The sequence below is a fragment of the Anoplophora glabripennis genome, unplaced genomic scaffold (assembly GCF_000390285.2).
Source record: "Anoplophora glabripennis isolate ALB-LARVAE unplaced genomic scaffold, Agla_2.0 scaffold116, whole genome shotgun sequence".
In the NCBI taxonomy this organism is placed as follows: Eukaryota; Metazoa; Arthropoda; class Insecta; order Coleoptera; family Cerambycidae; genus Anoplophora; species Anoplophora glabripennis.
The window spans coordinates 616,864-641,147 of NW_019416290.1; the positions used below are offsets into that span (position 1 = coordinate 616,864).

General features: G+C 38.3%; 1 protein-coding gene across 1 annotated transcript in view; it reads left to right on the forward strand.

The window, feature by feature from the left end:
- The window catches only part of LOC108906544, an 87,186-nt gene that overhangs the window by 37,705 nt on the left and 25,197 nt on the right, over positions 1-24,284 (forward strand). The window contains exons 3-4 of the mRNA XM_018709855.2: positions 14,776-15,129; positions 20,817-21,018. Of these exons, the coding sequence (XP_018565371.1) occupies positions 14,793-15,129; positions 20,817-21,018 (539 nt within the window). The 5' untranslated portion in view covers positions 14,776-14,792. The remainder of the gene's footprint in view (positions 1-14,775; positions 15,130-20,816; positions 21,019-24,284) is intronic.

Genomic DNA, 24,284 nt, shown 5'->3' on the forward strand with positions numbered 1-24,284 from the left:
GATTCGAAACCCGGGCAGATCGACACATCAATTTAAGTACTGACGACTTAAACCGTGCGGCTGTCAACCGTGATAGGCTTAGCTTCTTCTCTTGAGAAATTATAGTCCAGGAATTAGAGTTGGACGCGACTTTTTGTTTCGGCAAGCTGAATTTATCACTATAGAATATAGATGCTAAATATTATGTACAATAACATATTAGTATCCACAGTCATAAAAAGATTGTTTACTGGGTGGTTAATTGTATAATTTTTACGTAAATTCACGTTTTTCGCTTATAACTTTTTTCTGTTCATTTCGACGAGAAAATAGTATACTATTTTTTCGTCTTTAGAAGACCTACAAAACTAGCCCTCGAATGTCAAAAATATTGATTAGATCAAAAGTTATAAACAGAAGAAGCTTATTTATGACTTTTGAATTAAACATTTATTAACTGCGTTATTATCACCAGAACGTTTTGGCATCACATCCTCTCATTCCTTATCACTGTCTAATTTATTATGAAATCTACCATGAAAAAAATCAGAGCGATTGTGGAAGATGCTCGGGATCATCCAGACTAATAATTAGTTAATTTGTTTATAAGGCCATAACTTGTAAACTATTCAACTTACCGATTCCAGATTTCCTGTTATTAGACAGTGATAAGGAATGAGAGGATGCGATGCCAAAACGTTCTGGTAATAATAACGCAGTTTATAAATGTTTAATTCAAAAGTCATAAATAAACTTCTTCTATTTATAACTTTTGATCTAATCAATATTTTTTGACGCTCGAAAAAAAAGTACTTTACTGTTTTCTTGTGGAAATGAACGGAAAAAAGTTATAAGCGAAAAACGTGAAATTACGTAAAAATGGTACATAATATTTAGCATCTATAGTGATAAATTCAGCTTGCCCAAAACAAAAAATCGCGAAATGGTAATTTCCCAGCTCGTTTTCCTGGCCTATAATTATAAACTATTAACAACAAAACCATACAAACAATATTAATTAATTAAGAATAAATATTTGAATCACAAAATAACGCTACTTTTCAACAGTCAAAGCTAATGACAAAAAAACAATTGACAGTTACAAACAATTCTTTTGTTTCACTGCCATATGCCTCCCTAGGATATTTTCATAAAAAATAAAGAAATTGCTAAAAATATCGTAAAATATGAGGAACTGATGTATAACATCTATTATGAAAGTTGTAGATTTTGAGAAGGTCTTCCACATCCAGTTAAAAAATACAGGGTGTTCCATTTGAAAAATACAAATTCTTTGCCTTTGAAAAAGATATCATTTGGTATGATTTTGTGAACACTCTGTATGGCATTTATAAACAGTGACCACTTCAGAATTTACGGTGAACCTAGTGTAATATGTGTGACGATTGCTTAGATTGTATCTCAAAAAACCAGTATACCAGCAACGATCTAGTGTAACGCCGAAAATGATATTTTTTATATTAAAATATTAATATCTCGGAAACGGTAGATTTTTGGCACATAGTACCTATTACGAAAAAGTTGCATAATTCCATGCAAAATATAAATATCCACTCAAATACAGGGTGTCCCAAAAAAATACAACTTTGGTTAGCCTTCCGAAAACGAATCACCCTGTATGAGGCAAATTATTTTTAAAATGTGCATTGTTTGAAATATTTTGCCTTAATTATATTCTAGCGATAAATAAACTTTGCCACAGCGTTGATTCGCCCTGTATATGGTTCCTAAGCTAAAGGAAAAAAAGACCTGCCACCGAAGCAATCACAGATATTGCCTCTCAGCTAACAAGTTCATCCCGGTGCATCGCAGCAGGCCGCTGGGCCCGTCAAAGGGATTCGGAGACTGGCGATCCCGGACCGCTTTTCGCGAACATGTGACTCGGCCTCGAGTATAGAGACTTCAGGGGCTTTGAAGTTTACGACTGCCGTTAATTTAGCCGCTTGGCATATTAAGCTTTAATTATCCGACGCGTAAGTCCTCGCGGACGGTCTGCGGGTCCGTACCGTGGCAACGCAGACGCGATTTACGGTCGGTCGAGACAGGAATTAAGCGATATGTAAATTTTTACACGCAATGTTCTGGCTTTATTAATTGTTTGTTAGGTCTCTCACGTGGAACAAAAACTGGATTGTTCTTAATGATGTTAATGTTGATATGTTTATGTTGTCTTAATAACAGGGATTATATAATTTCTATTTGTTTTTAGAGTTAGGTGGCAGCGGTGGAAATATTATTATGTTGTAATAGAGCGTGTGTGTTTATATTTTTTTGTGGAGTAATTAATGCTTCTTCATCAACTTTTTACTTTCTGACACGAGAAGTGTTTAGAAGTGAATAATTCACTTTTACTTTTAAATTTAATTTAAATTTTTAGTAGTATAGTATTTATTTGTTTATGTCGTCCAACACGAAGAAATAGCTATTTGTGTATTAAGGTCGAAAAGTGATATATTGCCGATTACACACAGGATTTTTTCTACAGCTGGTATTTTAATAAAAATGTTTCGTAAAAATTAATAATTATTGATAAACTTAAATTTGACAGTTTAGATTTCAAAACGTGAGCATCACTTTGCGCTACACATGTTTTTGTTAAAATGGTAGCTACTGCAAAAAAAAATAAAAAATTGCTTTAGTACCTATAAATTATTATTTATTTAAATACTGTCATCTTATGATTTACATCTATGTGTAACAAAATATAAATGTTTTTGGAATTCTTCTTTAGTGGTTGGTGAAAAGGCGACCCCGAAAACCCCTTATACCAAATTTGATTCGAATCTGTTATTTTTTGAAAATTTGGTCGGCCATCTTGGATCCGCCATCTTGAATTTTGTAAAATTTATCTCGGATCCGTGACCAGGGACCCTGAAAACCCCCGTATACCAAATTTGGCGCGAATTTGTCATGTTTTGAAAATTCGTCATATCTGACTTTAATTGACCCGTTTTTTTGAGGTTAGAAAAAAAAACATCAATTCTCACCGCGGATTCACGCTAGATGGGGTCTTAACTATGTAAATGAACATTTGAATATAGAAAAAAATATATTTTCTAGTTTTCCTAGCACTTTTTCATGAATTTTTGCTATTTTTGACTTGTTTTTTGAGGTTAGGAAATTCCTGTGATGTGAAAGCTCAATTCTGACACCGGATTCGTGATCAGGAGGCAAAAATACTACTGATAACATATGTCGCATGAAATGTAGACTACTTTTTTTGTGTAATTATTACAATAAATTTATTTGATACAAATAAGCTGTTTTAAGAACGTTTTGACACATCAAATAATTATTAGTTTATTTTTGTTGACAGCAGCGGCAAGCATGACCTCCTTTGTCCAAAACGTACTAAAAGTTTTATAAGTTGATTGAATTGTTAAAAATAAATTTCTGCGATTTATAGATACTGCGAATTATTTGCTAAATATATATTTCTGCGATCTTTAGTATAAGGAAATATATAATTTTTTTTATTACTTTGTGTAACTAAAGTTGGTAAATTGTAGTAATTGTGATTTATGTATATTTGAATATATTTTATGTTTCTTTTACGAATTATTTATTTGAAGAAATATATAATTATATTCCTACTATCTATAGTAAAATGAAAGTGTCAGAAAATGAGGGTTTATAATATGATAACTTTTCATTACTTTGTATAACTAAAGTTGATAATTTGTTTGTTATAATTGTTTTATAATAATTATGTACATTCAAAACTTAAATTTCTAGACATAGGTAGCTGCAAATTTAAATAATACAAATAACATTAATAAAGGTTATAAGCTTATTTAATAACACTGACTCTTTATTCTCAATGTAATTAAGTATGTAATGTAATTACATATTATTAGATTTTTAAATATCATTTTCTTCTCATTCAATATTTCCCAAAATTTTGAAGCAATATATTAGTTCTGGAACTCCATCCCTATAAATAGAAGATAGCGCTGTTGCCAGATATAAACAAATTTCACTGAATCTCAACATTTTTAGGTCATAAGTTAAAATAAATTGGCGTTGGTACACTATAAGCTCTTTCTAGCCACTAATAATAATAAACTGCCCCTACTTTTTCACTTCTAGTCTAACGACCTTGACGAATCAAATTTTTCGCCGGTCCAATTCTTTCTCCGGCTCCCGGATGCGGGGCTCTCTCGTCGCTATTCCAACCTGGAAGCCCCGAGACCGTTGCGGGTAACTTTCCCACACTTACTCACAATTTGTTTAACGATAATAACAGCCTATATTACCGATCTGAATATGCATATAATACCGGTGCGACCAGCTACCTCGCAGCCAGACCAGATCCGCGTAATTACCGCTGATATATTATTGTTGGGCAGCCTATTTTTAACTTATTTGTTTACGGACTGGTTTACATAGCTCGAATATTATTAATTCGCTCACGCAACGGGGACACCGGTCAGTTTAGCGGCGTCGCCTATTCGGAACGGATTTATCTAATCTATCCGTTTGATTTATTTACATAGGATGCTATCACGACATTGTTACGTACCGTGTTCTGTTAATTAAAAGCTTGTCTGATTGCTCGCTTTTCATACGTCGGATTCCGCTCGGCCGCCGATCTTTCATATGAATAATCCCGTATAATAAAGCCATTAGTTAACTTTGTTGTTTCTTATTCTGTTGCAGGCTCGCTTTGCCACGCTCATTAGGGGAAACATTAGGCGACTTTTCAAATATAATGTTTATTTGTTTCTCTAACGAACACTGTTATCAGTGTACAAACGCTTATTCGCGCGGGCCCGTCCGTTCTCTTCTTGCTGCGTTTGTCGAACTTTACGATGTTCCTGGATCGCCGCCAAGCGACGCTATCCAGAGCTTCACGTACACGATCTACCAATAATGGGGGATTCCCCGAAATGGACTCGGTCTTTCTTCCACAAGCAGACTTTTCCCCGTTACTTATTTCGTATTCGCGCAATGTATGTGTACAGCATAAAAGTCCGTCAAGTGGATTGGATACAGAGCCATCGGTGTGACTTCAAATAGTAAGCGGTTTTAGGAATTGGCCGTACGTACTTTTTGCACCGTTCGACCGATCCGAAGCCTCGAAGACATTTTTAGCTTTAAAGGGTGTGCCATTTCGCGTGGACGCTACATAACTTTGTTATTTTAAATGAAACACCTTGTATATTATCGCATGTTTGAATTCCTTGGTTAATATTAGGTAGAATTTATTAAATGTACATGGTGCTTAAAACTTACGGTTTTCGAGATAATCAGTTGTTTTTGAAGAAAATCAAGATTTCAGTTCTCTAAATGAGGCTAGATAGCCTCTAACCCGTAAGAGCTAGGACCCTGCAGTTTTCACAGTTCGTTTTGGCGTAAATTACTCTATCATGTCATCTATGAGCAAAACGTGTACGTTATTCAGACTCGGAAATACTGAGACCTACATTTAATAACCTTACGAATTGAAAAAATTTATTTTTCAAATGGAATGACCCATATTAATTGTCATCGGTGGATGCAAAATTGAATGCCCTTTCGACTGATATAAGGTTGTCTATACTTATCTCTAACAGTTTTCAAGAAAAATAAAGTTCTTTTCTAAAGTCCGAATATTACATAGCAGCGTCATAGCAAGACCTCTTTTCTCTCACATTTTATCAGGCCCGGGACTGACAGCGTCGATATTTACTGGCATGTTTAAAAAGTGGTTTGACAAACAAAATTAAACCACTAGCAACAACTAAAACAAAGCGCAAAACGAAACAAACTGAAACTCGGAACACAACAAGGAGAAGAATACTTAGACCGCTGATTTACATCAATAATTGCTCGAAGTGTCCTCCATTTTGATTAATACACAAACGAATTCGGTTTTTAAAAGACTGTTCAAACATTGGTCAGCATGTCTGGCGTAATTCCTTGAAATGCTACTGTAATGCGCTGCCACATATCTTCCGGGGTAGTTGGTGGTGTAAGGTAAACTTTGCTTTTTATAAATCTCCATAAAAGAAGTCGCAACTTGTCATATCTGGACACCTTGAAGGCCAACTTACTGGTCTTCCGTGCGCAATCCATCTGTTGGGAAGAGTAGCCGTCAATTCTACATCAGGCGGACTAGTTTACCAACACCGGACTCGCTGAATTGCTATTCGAGTTTAAATTACGAGACACATCATGGTCAAAGCATAGGAAAAAATTGCAGGCGAAGCGCATACGGTCCTGTGCTTTAAAATTTACAGGTTCCAATTGACATCGTAACAACTATACCAGACAAATTTTAATAAAACCATTTTTTTATAAATTTGACAGTTACAGGGTTACAGAAGAATGTGCGTTTCCATTCCAAAACACCAACACATGCAGCGTGCAAATCGTTAACTCATGGATTAATTCATCAGCGTCATTTCCGTGCGCGACGTTGACGCTTCCCGGAGACCAGTCTGGGGGCGGCTTCCCGAGGGACGCGGGTCCTCGAAAGCCGACTTGTCAGCCGCCCCACCCCTGTCACACATATTAGATTATCCCGCACAAATCACCGGCGTTAAACTGTTAATTGCCGCGACATTCCCCCGGCGCTGCCAATACCGTTAAATTATGAATAATACACACTAGAATCGGAGTATTAGCAATGCAAATGGAAGTCGTCCGATCGACCTCAATCGACCAAAAATGCACGGCAGTGTTGCAAGCGTTAAAGTTAAAAAAGTTTTTAGGTCTAATCATACTTAGTCCTCTCTTCAACAAAGTTGCACTGGTGCATCTAAAAACGCACTTACAATCGGCATGCCCAACCTCAGGAGCTGGTTTTACGGCCTCGAGTACCGTTACGGTCTTGCGATTAAAAAACTTGGACCTTTTGCAGCACCTCGTATGGCCTCGATGGATGCTGTTGCATAAGAGGCTGCGCGCATGAGGCGGTTGAAAAAAAGACGCTATGCAGGAAGCCGTAGCCAAAATCGACCCAAACCTGTCGGATGTCAGTGAGCAGAGTCGGACTAGGGAATTGCCGAAGGAAGTTTGTCGAGAGCAACAAAACTATAATTAAATAAATCCTCATTCGCTAGTACATCTCCAGCAGAAATAAATATTTGTTGCACCAAATAGTTCACCTTTAAAACAATATTTTCAAGTATATGCTGACCTCGCGACACCACGCCGTTGTTTTTCCCGGCCATCTGCATAATCCCGAGCTGACATAACATCCGCAGGTTAACGTTAATTGTTGTTTATTGTCGCGGCCGGTGAACGTGTTATGGTTTACGCCACATTGTTTCCTGATCGAATGCCACACTTCAACAATTACATTAACCTCCCTGAATATTTATGGAGGCGCGCCGTGTGCGTTATTGTCGACTTACGGGCCCTGCCACGGCAGTAACTTGTTAATGGGATTGTCGTCGATTCGACGCGGTGCATTGTACCGGATTTCTGTCTCTTTCCGATGCAACGGACGGTCCCGGACCGCGGACGGCATGCCCCGGAGCAGATATCGGGAATTAGGCGAGGCCGAGGTTAGTGGGAAACGCGAATTGACTCGTTGGACCCACTTTATTAAACTAAGGTCGCTATTAAATGTTTATAACTTTATAAGTTAATATGTACACTCTAGGAATTAAAATAGTAGGCAGCGACTCCATGGACGTATCAGTTTAGAGGGTTCTAAATATAAAACGACAAGTTTAGACATGTCGATTTTTGTAAAAAATTAGATTATTCATACAAATTTACACTCATTTTGTATATAATCCAGGCGAATTGGACCAAACATATGCCTGTTTAAAAAAATCAGGCCTAACTCGAATTTTATAGGCTTAAAATTGAATAAAAAATACACCTAAATTTGTGTATTTGTAGAGGTGTTTTGTTTTTAACAAAAGTAAAAAAAATTGTTTTTTTAGTTCTTCGGCCTACTGCAAAATTATAAAGCATATAACATTGTTTCGCGTTTTGCGTAAATTTCAGATTTTTAAATTGCAAAATAAAAAAGTTATTAACAAAAAGCCAAAAAGTAACGGTAACTAGGGTCTTTATGTGGGCGGTTTATAATATACAGATTTCAAACAAACTACATACATCAAATAGTGCTTAAAAACATAAATTTAAAAAATAAAAGTCTCGATCCGAACAATAGGAGACGAGATATTTTTTTTTCTTAAAAACGGTACTCTGACTGTTCTATTTAATATTTTGTAATAAACTTGGGCTCGTTGTAAAGTAGAAGACTTCCTTTATAGGCTGAATTTTTTTTAATTTTTTTTGTAATTTCACTATGCTTTCGATATTTTGAAAAGTAAGAAGGTCCTTTAACGTATTTAAAAATAAAAGTCAATTATTTTTTTTGGAAAAGTGATCAGTAGGCATAATTTTTCTGATAATTTCCAAACTGAACCATTAGTCGTTGAATAAATTTAGAAAATGCGGCATATTTCTGCATTGGAAAATATTTCTGATAAAACTCGACCAACCCGACATCTCTAAATTTATTTTTCTGATCAGAATTTTCCTGTAGTTCAATTAGCTCCATTTGAAAATGTAATGGTGCTTTTTCCACATCTACACTGAAAGGGAAAGAAAGAAAAAAATTAAAAAAACTTAACTTTAAGCCCATAAAATTTGAGTTAGGCGCGATTTTTGAAAAAAACCGGTTTCACCCGGACTAATATCCTATAAGTAGATATACTTTTTAGTATACATTTAAGCTACCAACATCACTGAAAAAAGAGACATACAACACTAGAAACTAGATATACCACACTAGAAATGAGATATACCACACTAGAAACTAGATATACCACACTAGAAACGATAAATACCACACTAGAAACGGGATATACCACAGTAGAAACGACGTTATAAACTTTAGTTATTCGCCGACCATGGTGAGGCGGTTTATCCATGGCAATCACTGCACCAAATTCGACGTAATATGCAAACCATTTTTCAAATATCGCACTGTCGTTTTATGCATAAACTGCTGCAGTTGCAGTTTGAATTTTCTTTAATGTTGAAAGATCATTTTTAAATTTAATCCGTTACACTTTGCATATTTAACGCTATTGTTAATTTAAATGTTAAGTTTTCTGTTAGATCTGTTAAATTCGATTATTTAGGGCTATCCCGAAGAAATATTAACATGCCCTTCACTCTTGTACGCTTATGACACGCACAGGAAATACGAAAAACCTGTGTCAGACATATAGGGTACTTGAACAATCAGTAGAAACAGATTAATAAATGCTTTCTTTGTAATATCGATGTGTGATAATTCAGATATTGATCATTTATCAGGCGATCGGAGAAATGCGAAACGCCATGGGAACGTTTCATTTTTCCGGCAACTTCTCGGCATCGCAACGGGTTCTAGGCGCGAAGAAATAGAACTACGGTTTATTTATAGAGTAACAATATATCCAAGACTAATTTAAACAGCCGTTATTATGAAAATTTCAGCCATTACTATTCATGAGGCTAAATTTAATTGTGTATCGAGCGGGATTTTCCCACAGCCCGTCGGGAAAAATTCGGCTTGTGCGGTATTTATCATAAAGCGGGTAATTGTGACCCCGAGAAATGGGTCCGCTGTTGTTTTTCGTGCACCAGGAAGGCCACCATTAATTGTTCTTCGGCGGAACAAAGGCGATGGGTGACCGAGGGCGTCCGCTGACTGAGTTATGAGCGGGTCATGTTGGTCAGGCGGGAAGATCGTAAAGCGTGGTGTCGGGATGATAACGAGGCGTCAGAGGAGGTATAACTAAAATGAAACTCTTCTTGACGGAGGCTGATGCGATTTAGAGCATTATTTAGGGTTCCTCGGGGCTCAATATTGGGTCCATTATTATTTAACATTTATGTTAATGATTTATTTATTTGCCTTGATTTGTAACATCTGCTGGTCAGTATCTATGTTGAACACCACGAATTGTTACCTTCAATGAATTAACGACTTTGGTATAATTTAAACAATCTCATCTGGAACATTAAAAGGTGCATTACATCATTTTCTCGCAAGCAGATTACATTAATCTTTCCTCATAATACAAGTGCCCCCAACACATTGAATGATTGAGGAGTTACTTTTGATCTTTGGCCTCGACAATATTTTTCTTCTATATGTTCTTCGACCTGGTATTGAAAATAAACGAAGAAAATTTTTAAAGCACGTTTTTGTTTCAATTTTTTAACCATCCGTATACCAGATTAAATTGGTTTAACATGGAATACTTCCTCAGACCTTCTTTTCCATTGCTACTATCTTTAACTCTTTCGAAATCAACACCTGGTGCTCCTAGAACTTTAACCAATCATACAGTTTATGGTAAACCCCACTTTGACTCCACACTAGTAACCTAAAGTTCAATAATTGTATGGAGGGGCAAATTCTTCGGTAAAAAAATATAGAGAGATTTACATCTGACGTAATTGACGCGACTAGTTGAAACATGACTTACGACTGCGCGCCCGCATGCTCGGCCTGGCACGTTCCAAAGCAAAACGGCGTAACGACACAGATGTTGCTTATCTCTGGACGCATATTTGCCATTGCAATTACTCTCGAGACGTCAAAACTATCGATGTGGGTAAAAGGATCCGGCGGATGACGAGAATGAAGCCACTGTCCCAATGAACCACTAATACACTTAGATGAGACTTTGTTTAATACGTTTTATCGACCATAATTTAATTCTCAACACATTAATATATGAATCCGTGGGTGTTACGGAACAATAGCAATTAACAGTGCTGACATCTCGACTTCTGTGGAATTTTTTGTACTGAATCCACTTGCAATCGAGTTTTCGAACCTAAAACATTGACAAATCCGATCTCGGGGCCTTTTCTGCACTTTCCCTCGTACGAGGTGCACACCAACGTGAAAAAAACTCGATTTAATGAAGGTAATTCCACAGAAGCGTATTAGTCAGCTGTCGATGAGGCCGAGGTTCCGCCTGGGGCGGTCACTTCTCGCTGCAGCGCAAAATAAACGATTCCGCCTCCAGAGGGAGCCACAGTCGACTTGGTTAATAGCCGTTTCGCCGCATTTTTGCTACAGTAACCTAGCCGTGACATTGACGGCCGTCCAGGTAAAAGTAAGAGTGACTCGAGTTCACGATTCATATTAATTATTGGAGCATCAAGTCGTCCGAGATCCGCAGCCTCTGACGACGTCGTAGATTACGAAGTGGAACGGCCCCGGGGCGTTCCACGACCGATACGAGGCGCTGATGGCCGTATTTATGTTTGTTTAGGTCGGGAAAAATCCGAGGAAGAAGAACACGAGTCTGGCTGCGCCTCGATGATGGCTGCGATAAATAATGTTTACATTGTATGAGATAGAGACTAGTTCGAACCCTACAGACGTTTAGAAAATAAATTCTAGTTGTTCTTTACTGTAACAGTAATTTATAAGAATCCCAAAAAGGACCGGACCTAAGGCAGAGCCCTGTGGAACACCGCTTAATTTTGTGGCCTTTAAGTTTACGAGTTCTTATCTTTATCTTTCCAGTCCCGTTTGCACGTCGTCGCTATAAAATCCAAAAGAATACTAGAAGTAGTGGTACACAATGTTGTAAATAATTTTCTATGCATTTTAATTAGTTTAACTGTGAACCTTGACTTAGTGCAACATAAAACTTGGCGATATTCCAACGGTCCTCCCGGCGACATATGTATATTGCCCACCGTTTTATTATAGTTAACTTCTTCCACTGGTAATGAGAATTGCCTGCGTATTGTTATTCAGATGGCGGTGATGATAATAAATAAATGTTTGAAATTCAGTCACATGAATGTAATGCGGTTACCAACAGAACAGTTATCGACTGCAATATTGTGGTTGGTGACATTTGTGGGCACAGAGAAACAGCTACTGCAAAATCACTTTTTATGAGAAAAAAATCGACAACGCAGTTACTGCCCATGGAAATTGTATGCACCTAATACCAGGTGAGAGTGTCAGTATTGTATGTATTTAATAAAAATAGTTATTTACACTATAAAGGAGGTAAGTATTATTTACCAGTCGAGGACAAGAAAAGCACTGGTGGTGCGGTGACAATTTTTAAAAACATCTTGTACACAAAATCATTTTTATATCTTCCGGGTCTGTGTTGGCGAATACGGGCCTGGACTAATTCCATCCGTCGCTAAAATTACAAATACTCCTCTACTAGCAGGCGATTCAATTAATTTAAATTATCAGTACGTGCGGGATAGTGATCGTTGGGAAAGGTGAACATTCGATTGAGTATAGAAAGTGATTTCCACCCACAGGGTTGGCTGATTTATTTCCGCACGAGCAGCAGGTTGTTTATGAAGACGTTTATGGTCTTCCACAATTTCTGTTAATTATCCAACGAGATGGTTGCCATCACGCGGTTAGGACGGTCGTTTTTGAGCGTCGTATGGACATTTTACTGTTCGGTTAACGACATTGGATCTAAAAACAAACACTAAACGGCATAGCTCGACTTCGGAATGTTGTAAATCAATTATATTTATGATGGACTCAAGATTCAAGTCAATCATAGTTTAAGTTTTCAGCAAATCAGTGAATAAAATTGATAGGAATTTCTGAACATTTATGGCGATCCTGCGCTCCAAAAAAATTGTACCTCCATCTAGTCTAACAAAAACTTTGCTGTAAAGAAGCAACTAAGCCTAGTGAAGATTTTAACGAGCATACCATTATTCTCAGAATTTTTGTCACTCTTTGTTTCGCCAGGCGCTCAACACCAACACAAGAGATAACAAGGATCCCCGTTTGACCTCTGCAGAGACCAAGGACCTCTTTTCACGTATTTCGAGTTAAGAGCTGTTTGATTTATAGTCCAGCCCGAGGCGCCCAACGTTAAACACCGTTTAGATTCATTACTCGTAACCATCTACGCCTTGGCTTATTATAAGAGGATGCAAGTGCTCTGCATTTTCATTGTTCGCGAGAGAAATTTATATGGGGGCATTAGTTTCACGCCTACAATGGGAAATTTGAAGTGGTCAAGGTGCTCGCATAATGGTAGTGTACCTATGACGGCGATGGATACTCTAGGAAGCGACGGCGTGGTTATTCCGTCTATTTGGTCTTATTCGCCTCTAACGAGAACCTGCGTAAATTGCGCCGTGCCGAGACATATGCTTTCACTTAATTTATTAGCGGTGCCGCGAGCTTTCGCCCGTTCTCACTTTTACAAGTTTCAGTCTTTTGTTTGTCGTGCCCGATTAGACCAATAAACCTGCTTTAACTATCGCGCTCGCTGCAATAGAATGAATAAAACGTTTTCCGTATGGAAAGCGCAAACGTTGGAGCCAGCGCAAGAATCTAAAGTGTAGTAGAAGACCAACAACAAGAACAGAAAGCTTTAAACGTAAAAGATGGAGGAAACTTGCACAGAAGGCAAACTACTTGTTCCATAGTTTGTTGAATCATCTGGGTTTTGGATCCAACTTCTTGGTCACAGTGTCTTCAAAGCAATAGTTAGTTGTCTTCAAGCCTGGGCAACGTATTCCATTAATCCTTATTCTTCCTGATCTTTATACGTCATCATCAGATCACCAAAACCTTCACGATTCAGTTGTCTGTCTTCTGCACACATTTGCACTGATTAAACATCATCTATAGCAGCGTAAATTATTCAAACATCGTGCTAAAGCCACATCAAAGGATCTGCATCACCATTACCTGTCAAAGTAGTGTTTAAAAATGCGTCTTTAATTAAATCAAATCACGATGATCCTGCATTATATGCGACTGTATTTGCAATTACCTTCCACAAAAGCCACGTTACAATTCAGTCGGACGCCTTTTTGTCTGCGTTTCCTATTATGCAGCACCTATGTAGAGCTTTGATTGACGAATACTCATTAAACAATTTCATGTAAAATTACACACTAGATCATTGGTTACTTTGACGGCACACTAGACGATGTAAAATTACCTTGTACAATGTTTTTCGTGCGGTTCATCGATTTCTGGACAAAGGAAACAAACTCCAGCAAAGTTTGATTAATTCTACGTAGACGAAAATTTAATAGCTATGACGAGACTAGGTTATAAAAAAATTATACTTAAAAATGTACTTTCTGCATCCTCTTCCTTACTAAGTACCGTCTTCAACAGATCGCTTTGCGATTAGGTGTAATTGCAACTTAGTCTCGAGATGACACAGGATGCATCTGCTATTCCACCAGAAAAGAACTTCTAACAACCGTACCCCGATTTCCTCACGTTTCCCGCTAATTTCCGAGCAACTTCGCGTTGCGGTTGATCCGGTGTTTGTCAATTATTCAATCTGAATGAACCCCGAGCTCAGTATATCGCTCCGGAGCGGTCATATTTCACGCGGCCGCTCGTATTGTGAATTACACACTGTGATAGACAAGTGAATAGAAGAAGCGGACTACACTTCTCGCGAACGAGGAGTTACGGCGTCGGGTTTTTGCCACAGCCGGCTCTATTATAAGGCCACTTCCACGTAAATTCAATAACCGGGATTTAGACGTAGCGCTCGTTCTGTTAAGCCCTTTCGCAGAGCAACGCTGTTTATGGAAAGAGCACGGACTCGTGAGGAATTCCGAGAGGTAGCGCCAAATCCAGAAACCTAAAAATCTCTTTAACATTGCTACGCTTTCGTTTTTGTAGTCGGAAGTTTCGGAGTTATCGATCCTTATTAGCACTAAACCGAATTTATTGAAAATTGAGGAAGGCTACAGCTTTTTACATACTTTACCTTAAAGACTGATTTTTTTTCTTTGGACTTTCTATATGCAAAACAGTAATACCATTTTCTTTCTTTCCAGAACCATCAACGTAGAAAATGACGCGGATTAGGACCCTTTTATTCGCGCTACTGGCGGCCGCCCACACCCTGGCCCAGAAGGACGACGGTTCGGACTCGGAAGTGGTGTCTGCCCCCGAAAATCTCCCCGTGCCGCCCCCGTCGCCCCTCGACGATTGCGATCCCGAGATGATCGGATTCGAACTGATCACTGGAAACGTCTTCTCCGCACCGAGCAACGTTTTGGACTCCATCCCCGGTACCCTCATGCTCACTGACTGCCTGGAGACGTGCCAGGGCAACGAGTCATGCCAGTCGGTGAACTACGAGACGGGGCTGTGCGTGCTGTTCAGCTCCAACTCCGACTTCTTGCCTGGTGAGTGTGAAATGTAAATTAACTCACGTGAGAAGCAATACTGTCACTCGAGTGTATTTCTGCGAGTTTCACATGTTTTCGATAACATTCTGGCATTTCTCCATTAAATTTAGATTTTTGTTTCCCCCAAAAACTTCTAAATACGCCACAAACCACTAAATAGAGCAATACTATCGCGCACTGACCTAAAACAGTTCGTTTTTTTGCCTGACCACGGGATCGCTGTCCAAACGCTTGCAGCCTGTCATTTACTTAATTCCTGCGAGGTGCAAGCAGCCGATGCTCCTTCCTTATGCGCGAGAATCATTCATTACAAACCTCGTATATAGGAAATGACCTAACTCAAGGTCTGTACAGCGAATATCTGAATGGGATATGCAATTCGCGCATACTTCGAATTCCACAACTCGACTAGTAATGACACCACCTTGAAATTTCCCCTCCAGATATAATAACACGTCGAGGTGTTGTAGCGTGGTTGAAACCCATTTGTAATTGCATAATAACAGAGAGCACATCCTGTTATTAAAGCCTGATTAAAATTCAATGTAGACGTGATCCTTCCACGAGCAAAATCTGTACAGATCGATTCTTGGAAGGATTGGCACTACCCAGGTGCTTAACAAGGTAAAATATGAATCGAAGACCTTATAAAAGTTATTCAAATTCAAAATTTTCTGCACCTCAACGCACGTAAACGGAAACAGAGACGCCTCCCCGTCGTCAGCGGGTCATTCTCGAAGACGTATCCATTTCTTGTAGCAGTGGAGCTTCAAATTAAATATATTCAGCGATGTCGCTCTAAAAAAACACTTTCTCACCATTGAAACGTACGCGGAGCCCCTTAGACGGACAATTTGTGTTCTGAAGTCGCTCGATCTGGCAAGCTCGCAACTTAGCGCTGCTATCTGGAACGGCTGAATACATCAAGTCGGCTGGCAACTGCCAATGAATGCGACCGCATGAAAAATCCGAATTCATATGGTCTAGACCGTCGGAAACGTCAAATGGGGGTCTTTACGATACCTTCATCGGCGGTGATGGCAGCCAGATAGCCATCTCCCGATTACGCATGTCGAAGTGGGTACCAGCGTGGGAACAAATCGCAGAGCGTTCGGTTTTGGATTTTTTTTCAATCGTATCCCGATCGCCTCCTGAATTATATCGGCGGGATACCAAATGGGCACTGAGCGTCGATAAATCAGCGAGCTTTTATACGCGCCAGAGATGTAACTTGCATTTGTAACCGTGCGGACGATGTCGGGTCAGGTTCAACAAAAAAAACTCTTAGAAGAAGGTGGATGATTACCGATCGCAACAGTGCAGATAAGAGTTAAGTAGTGAAGAATTACAGCAATCCATCTAGAGCGCGAGTGTCTCAAGGATAACGCCGCACCGCAGACAATAACAAACTGCCCTTCCAATTCGCGCAATTATATCATCAATAACAACGAGGCGAGCAAGTGCCGTGTGAGAAATTACTTAATTCCGCGTGGTACATATTTAAAGCGAGGAAAAACTTTCACCGGCCACGCCGGTGTCAAGTTTAAGCCTATCACGCAACATATCGAGCCATGTAATTTCTATAATCGTTTACCCGGTGTGTTGAAAGCGTTTTCGACGATTGCTGAACCTACTTCGCTTCAACCTCCAGCGGTAATGCTTGGTCGGGCTGAGAGCTGGATCGGCTCCAGTGGCAGAACAATCGCCAGACGAAAATTTATATCACATTCGACGACGTCTCTTACTGTCATTTGTTAAGGAAGCCATCGATCTAGATTTATAATATAATTCTTACATTCTGCTTTTCCAACTTCTGCTCAATAACTTGGATAACTCCATACTACGGCTAGCTCCTGATTTTATCACTCAAATGTTAAAAACATTCATTGCAATGAGAGAAGTTATTGTAAAGAATGTTAGAAGAGGCGCCTTTGACTACTTCCAATTGTTTTTCAGTGAAATATAGTTTCGTCGACTTGTAAATTTGCAAAGATTCTTCAGTAGTCTTTTCTCAGTAATGACTCTCCTCATATTAAGATTAATGATAAAGTACCAACATTCTTAAATTAAAACTAAATTTTCCTCTGTTGCATTACCATTTTCATGTTGGTCTTATTGGCATCCCATCAGGTATTCCACCTTCCACTACTTCGACGCCTATTTTGTTTTTGTTCTTCAACTATCTCCTAATTTCCCTTGCTGCCTGAAGAAGTGGTATCCTACACTGCATTTTAGCTCAGCATTTGGATTTCTGGGTTAACAGCCCGTAATAACCAGACACGATAATTACAGCGTGTCGATCCTCCACGGCCGCCTCGTGCGCCACTGACCGGCTTCGTTTGCAGCTTATTTACAATCTCGGGAAGCATTGGAAGTATGTATCACGTAGAGATCTGATTTGTTCATCCTCGTGGAGCGCTCAGGGTGCATGCACCGACTCGTCCGTTTGCATTCGCTGCTCAGTTGGCTGTGAAAGCACGGAGTCATTACCGGGCCGTTCCACCTCATACGGAAACACTTATCTCATCCGGTGCGGGGTTTTGCGCCGGCCACGACGGCCCCGGAGCGTCGTAGGAGGCTAAATTCGGGCGCGGCGTGCTGGTCGGTCGAAGGAATTTGCCAGTAACCCCACTTTATATCAGTGGAATGTCTGTCCTCGTGCTAGCTGAACGAACAAAAATCTACCATGTTTCCAATCCGCGGCTTTATTAAATATAACGTTTTTTTGTCATGGCTGGATGTATTTCTCACCCCCTCGCGCTCCGATTTAAAAAATAAACTCGCAACACAAATAAAACACTTCGCGGGACGTTTTTCTCCGTCGCAAGCTCCACATGGCCTTAAAATTGCGAGCAAACACAGTTATCGATTCTGGATGTAACACAAACACGTCTGCCCTCCGGGCCGTCGATGATTATTTAGCCAAGTGGGTGGGGGACAAATGTTGTATCAACATTCGGCACTTCATACGACTTTATCAAATATTGAGTATTGTTTTTGTAAATATCCCCCTGATTGACTTGTCGTTTCATCAAGTTCGGTAAATATACCAAATTTCTTGTGCATACTCCTTGATTTGACTCATCGGCGTTTAAAGAGGATAGAGCGCCGACGGGTTAGATAGAGACAGGTAATACCCGACTTCTCTAAAGACCTAAGTAATTCAGTAATACTACCCACTCTAATGAAAGTAATTATCAAGCACATGAAAGCGTAGATGGATATGCTCGACTGCCAGATTTATATCTCTCTGCTGGCAAATATTTTATAAATAACTGATTGATCACAAAGCACCTTACTTACATCAAAATTGAGACATTCCTCAGTCTGAGATAGGCGCACGACAAACATCGATTACGAACGGTAATAGATGAGTAAGAATCGGGACGTCGCTATCCATCAAATTAATTCCTGAGTCATCCGTCACTCGGGGCACACATTTTACCCCGTCGATGCACTGCGGCAAATGCAGAAGGTGTCACGGTAATGCGCCACACGCGCAAGTAAGTTATTGATATTTGGTGGAATTTCGGTGATGCGGTAGGTTTATGTTTATATGGATCCGACAGGATGTAGGAACTGCTCGTGCATTAGATAGGCTCCGTCTCAAAAATACTCCCGCAGGTCGATGCCGTAGAATTATTCTCCTAGTTTTATATGGATGGATGGTAGACACAAAATTACAAGGACTACAAAACAAACAATTTTAATTAAGCGATTTATCTGTGTTCCAAAAAATTAATCAACAATTATTACGCGAAACTTAGGCCGACCCAACAGAGGAACAATTGACAAAGCAGTAACAAGGCCAAAACCAGTGGAAGTGATTGGACCACACGCAAAAGATAAAGACAAAAAAAAAAACATGGTAATTCGCAATAATTTCTAGTTTCCTGCCCTCATCAGCACCACGTCGCGATATCGACAATACACCGACCGCGACAACCATCATTAAAACTGTTTCCACGTAATATCTTTGTTAGTATTCCCGGCTAATAATACATATAACCGGCCGCCACCAGAGGCTTAACAGTTGTTCATCTCGGCAAACTAATCATAATTCATAACGTTTTACAGTAATATGTAAAGGGGAATGGCGGTGGAAGAACTCCGGCAGCTCGTATTGTGATGGACTTCATGTAAACGCGATTCTTTCTCGTACAGTTCAGTGATTTTGTTGTCAAACAAATCCGAGAAATGCCGCTACAGTATCTTGTACGTGAGCTGGGTATATGGGCTGTGGAGGAGCTCTCAATGCAGAAAACTAGCTCGGCGGTGTTGCGGGAAATTTAATGCATGATTGATTTTATATGCACCTATTTACACATAGCAAGAGAACAGTGGGTAGGTTACTTTAGCTCTAAAAATGTGAATTAGGTGTTTTTCTATCCAAAAAGAAGTACGGGAACAATATAATTTCAGTTTTCAGATTGAATTTTGAGTCATAATTTCCCTAACACCCACTGCTTTGATCATATTTACGGTAGAAGCGATAAGATGTTTTTAATGATGATTTTAATTAATTTTTATCAGTAAAGTGTGCACAATTGATTTGTGCCCACTATACTCAGGAAAGGGTACTAGAATTATATATAAATGGTACAAAACTATAACAACTGAGAACAAATCGCCTGTTATTGTATCGTAAACCGACAGAATATCCAAATTTATAAGACGTGGGATATATGCATATTATTTCACCAATCTTTTCAAATAATTCCCCATTAGTTACATCCACATAGTGTCAGGCGGATGCGGCGCTCGCTAGCCGGCACCTGAACTTGTCAGATCGTCCCTTTTTGCGGCGCAACCGACAAAAAAAACAGGTTTAATTCACTTCCAGTGTTATTGGTTTTTTGCCTGCTGGCGTGGAGCTAGCCTTTATGGGCAGAACGAGTCTCACAATTGAAAACTAAATCGTATCTCGTCCTCGACCACAATAATATGATAAGGTATTTTCTTGCCTTGGTTCTTACCAACGGACACCGACTGCAGCTGTATAGATCGAAGAGAGAGGATTTAATAGAAGAGAATTATATTTTTTTACAACGTACGTTGGCTTCGAGGAACGCGCTTTTATTTATCGTTACAGCCGGACTACGCTTCATGGGTGGACTGGAAAAAAAATGCCTTATTCGCAAATAAAATTACTGAAAGGTTGCGGCCTACTAATTTACCAGATCTAATTCCTCTGTTTTTTTAAGAAAAACTCAAGAAGTTCACACGTTTGTGAATGTAATGTCTTTGCTGTAAAAACTCCTTCGAGAAACAAAGAAGTATGGATGTTTTTTCGCTCCTACACTTTCAATTCATCGCGTTACGGAAAAAATGCGCGTTCATCTGACACAATCCAACCACGCGGTCGATCCGAAACCTCGATAAAAAAGAGAATGCTGTGGTGTAACTGTTCACGGCGTTCGTGTCTGTGGTATTCTCTGCCCAACGAAATTCCATTTCTTTCTTATTGTTACATTTAACCGTTTCTAATCATGTGATAAATTAAATAAATCAGAGCGTGGGGCCTCCTGTCATCAAAAGCAAGTAGACGATGGCCAATCCGTAATCGGTTCCTGATCCAGGTCAGTCGGATATCGGATGACAATAGTTGTTCTAAAAATACCATTATTAAAACCAAATTCCTTACGTCTAGCAGCGACGACAACTGATGATACGTTTTTTTGCAGGTGCTCTGACAAAGTCCCAGTTCCCAGTCTTCACCATCTACGCGCAGAAGAGCTGTTTGGGAGTAAAACCCTGCGAGAGGGCATGGTGCATAGACAGGGTACAGAACTACCGCCTGATGGGGTACGTGAAGAGCCAGCAAGTCGTCAGCTCGCGGCAGGAATGTCTGGAGATGTGTCTCGGAGAAAACGAATTCTCTTGCAGGTGAGTGTGGTCGTATTCCGTGTATCAGGAGCGCTTTGAATGGGTAGGGCAGTGACAGTTTAAAACAATAACGTCGAGTTGGTCTCCCAATAGATAAGTAAAAGGAAAGATTTACAAGGAACTATGACTATTATAATCGCCAATCTTATAATTTTTAAAGTTTACGTTATACAATAGACGTCTTGTAGATGTTTTTCTGAAATAAATTTGATTTTATTTCTCATTTCACACTCAGTTATATCATGTTACTGTTGGATTTAGAAAACTAGGAACAGAAATGCACCAAAAGTAGTATTTGCCAAATAAGTTGTTAAAGATAAGCTTTTAAGACGTCATTCGATATACAAACGGTATTCTCTATTTGTAAAATTTGGTATTGAAATACAAAAACTAGAAAAAGAAATGCTCAAAATATATTGTCAAAGAAATCATAGAAAGACGTTTCAATGTTTCAAATCTTAGAATAGACGTCATTTAGACGTTATTTTTAAAAATATGTTAAACTGATTAAATATTTCAATTTTTGTAATTTGCTTTTAGAATAATTAGAAAGCTAAAAATGGGAATACTGCAAAAGTATTATTTAGCAAATATTTGCGAGCTTTTAAAGAGAAGTCATATAGACGTCTTAGAAACGTCTTTCTAGTTTCAAAATGACGTAATATTCCTTATTTATCCAATTTACTCTTACAACATAATAAATTTAAAGAAAAATGCTAAACGCATATTGCAAAAATAGTCATATCAGATGAGAAGTCATACAATAGATGACTTTTAATCATCATTCAAAAAAATTATTAGAACAATGCTTCTTATGCTTCGATTTTTGGTCATTTATTTTCAGAAACAAAAAACTAGTAATATAAAAGGACAGAACAGAAACTAAAATCTCGAGTAAGGTCTTGCATTAGTTAGCTTTGGGGTATTCACGTTAAGATAGACGTCTTTTCAACGTCACTTTTAAAAATGTCCTGAAATAATAATTATATACTACAATTTATTTTTTGAATAAGAAAATTATAAACATAAACACCCTGCTAGATATATTTGGCAGATATTTAAATGTTTTAAAAGATATGAAATCAGCACATTTTCTATTTGTGTCAATTTACTCTTGGAATAACCAAATTGCAAAGGAAAATGCGTTTAAAATATTGTAACGTCATTTTCAAAAACATTAAAATAATGCTTATGTCATTCAATTTTTGGCAATTTACTTTTAGAAAACTAGAGACAGAAAATAGTGTAAGAGAAATTTAATTCTTTTACAGTCTTTCTTTTATAAAGTCTTCTATTGGTTATTTGATAATCCTTTCTCCGTTTCTTTTCTTCTTCTTTTATTCTTTTATAAAATCTTTTAATTCTTTCTTATTTTACAGTCTTCTTTTCTTTTATAAAGTCTTGATAATTCTTTTCTAATTCATTTATAAAGTCTTCTTTATCTTTTCTTTTATAAAGTATTGATTCTTTATTCTTTTATAAAATTTTGTTTATTCTTGTTTTAAAAAGTCATCTTTTCTAATTCTTTGATAAAATCTTGTATTGGTTATTTGATAACGCCTCGAATATAATTAAGGAATGTTATAATAGACGTATTTTAGATGAATTTCAAAAAATGTCTCGAATAAGTATTTTATTCTTCTTTTATTTTATAAAGGCTTGTGTTAGTTATTCTTCTTTTCTTCTTTTATAAATTCTTGTATTTATAATTCTTTTCTAATTCTTTTATNTTCATTTATAAAATCTTGTATTGGTTATTTGAAAAGGCCTCGAATATAATTAGGGAATGTTATAATAGACGTAATTTAGATGTATGTCTAGAAATGTCTCGAATATATGTTTTTTGTTGAATTCAACAATTGAAAATGGAAAAAAAGACTTCTTTTAAACATTACAAAAAATAAATATGCGAAAATGCGAAATAAACGTCCTTTTTGACGTTTTCTATAGAAAAACTACTGTTACGAATATTTTTTTTTATTATTCCGTGTTTCCGTTACCCTGAGACGAACCATACCTCGGTGTTTCCCACTCCCCCGCCTAAAAGTCATCCCGAAGCGCGATATTTTTCCACATCCGATGAAACCATAAACCAGGCATTCCACGTTGGCCGACGAAAAGTTCCGGCTAACGCGAGAGAGATGTGACCGTTCCTTTCGCAACTTTTCCACTTCAAGTCGGACTCGTAATTTATCGACGGAGACCGACATTATTAAATTTTCCAGTCTCAAATTATACAATTAGCAGCCGCCGCTGACGCCGGGGAGCGTGCAATTTTGTATCGAGCGGGCTACAGAAGTATGCAATAAGTCGGATCGGAATCCGATATAACTCGGCAGCCTCCTTTATTGCCGTGTCAAGTTCGATGTGTGCTCCCGAGAGCCTCGCTACAATTTAACTCGATATCGTTATGCTCATTTGAGCGGGACGGTGATTATTATAATTGCTACCGATGCCGTTTGTCAGAGACGGTGGCAAACTCAAGTCGGGGAGCTGATAGCTGAGCTACTTTTTTCGCCTCGCTACGACACGGGTTTGGTCAGGGCGAAGGAAGTTTTTTTTCTTATGATTTTTCGATAGCTATCTTACTTTTGGAGATAATCGACCGTTTTCATACATATCAGCGACCCTGGTATAACCGGAAGGTGGACGGCGTTATTTTAGCTGAGAAGGGTATGCCCGGAAACACTATTGCCCAAATTTTCAAAATTAAAATCGAAGTAGTCTCTGAAGTATGTATGAAAGTATGAAGTATGATAAAGTATGTATGTATGAACCAAATTATCTCAATCCTAGCCATAGAACATGTCGCAAAATTTTTCGTCTAAAGGAACATAATACAAGACATCTCTCGTCTCGTGAGTTAAAAACTTTTATTAGCTAACTTCTCTATTTAAACAAATAAGTGAGGAAAAGAGTTTTTTCACTTTGCTGGGAAAACCATAAATTTTAGCGAAAAGTGATTCTCAGACAGCTTGTAGGGAGTAACATTATCTACAAAATGAGACTCGTTAAATTAAAATCGGTTAATAAACAAAAAAGTTATTGCAAAAAAAAACAAGAAAAGTGCCCATTTTTTAATTTGTTTATAACTATCGCATTTATTGTTAAAATTTTATAAAACCTATGACAAGTTGAGGGTTTTGTCATACTTTAAAAGTGTGCCAAAAGTGGGCGCTGTAGGTGCGATAATTTTCGCACAATTCTATTTGTTTATAGCGGAGGCTCCAAAAGTTATGAACTTTAAGCCTCTGTACAGGCGTTAA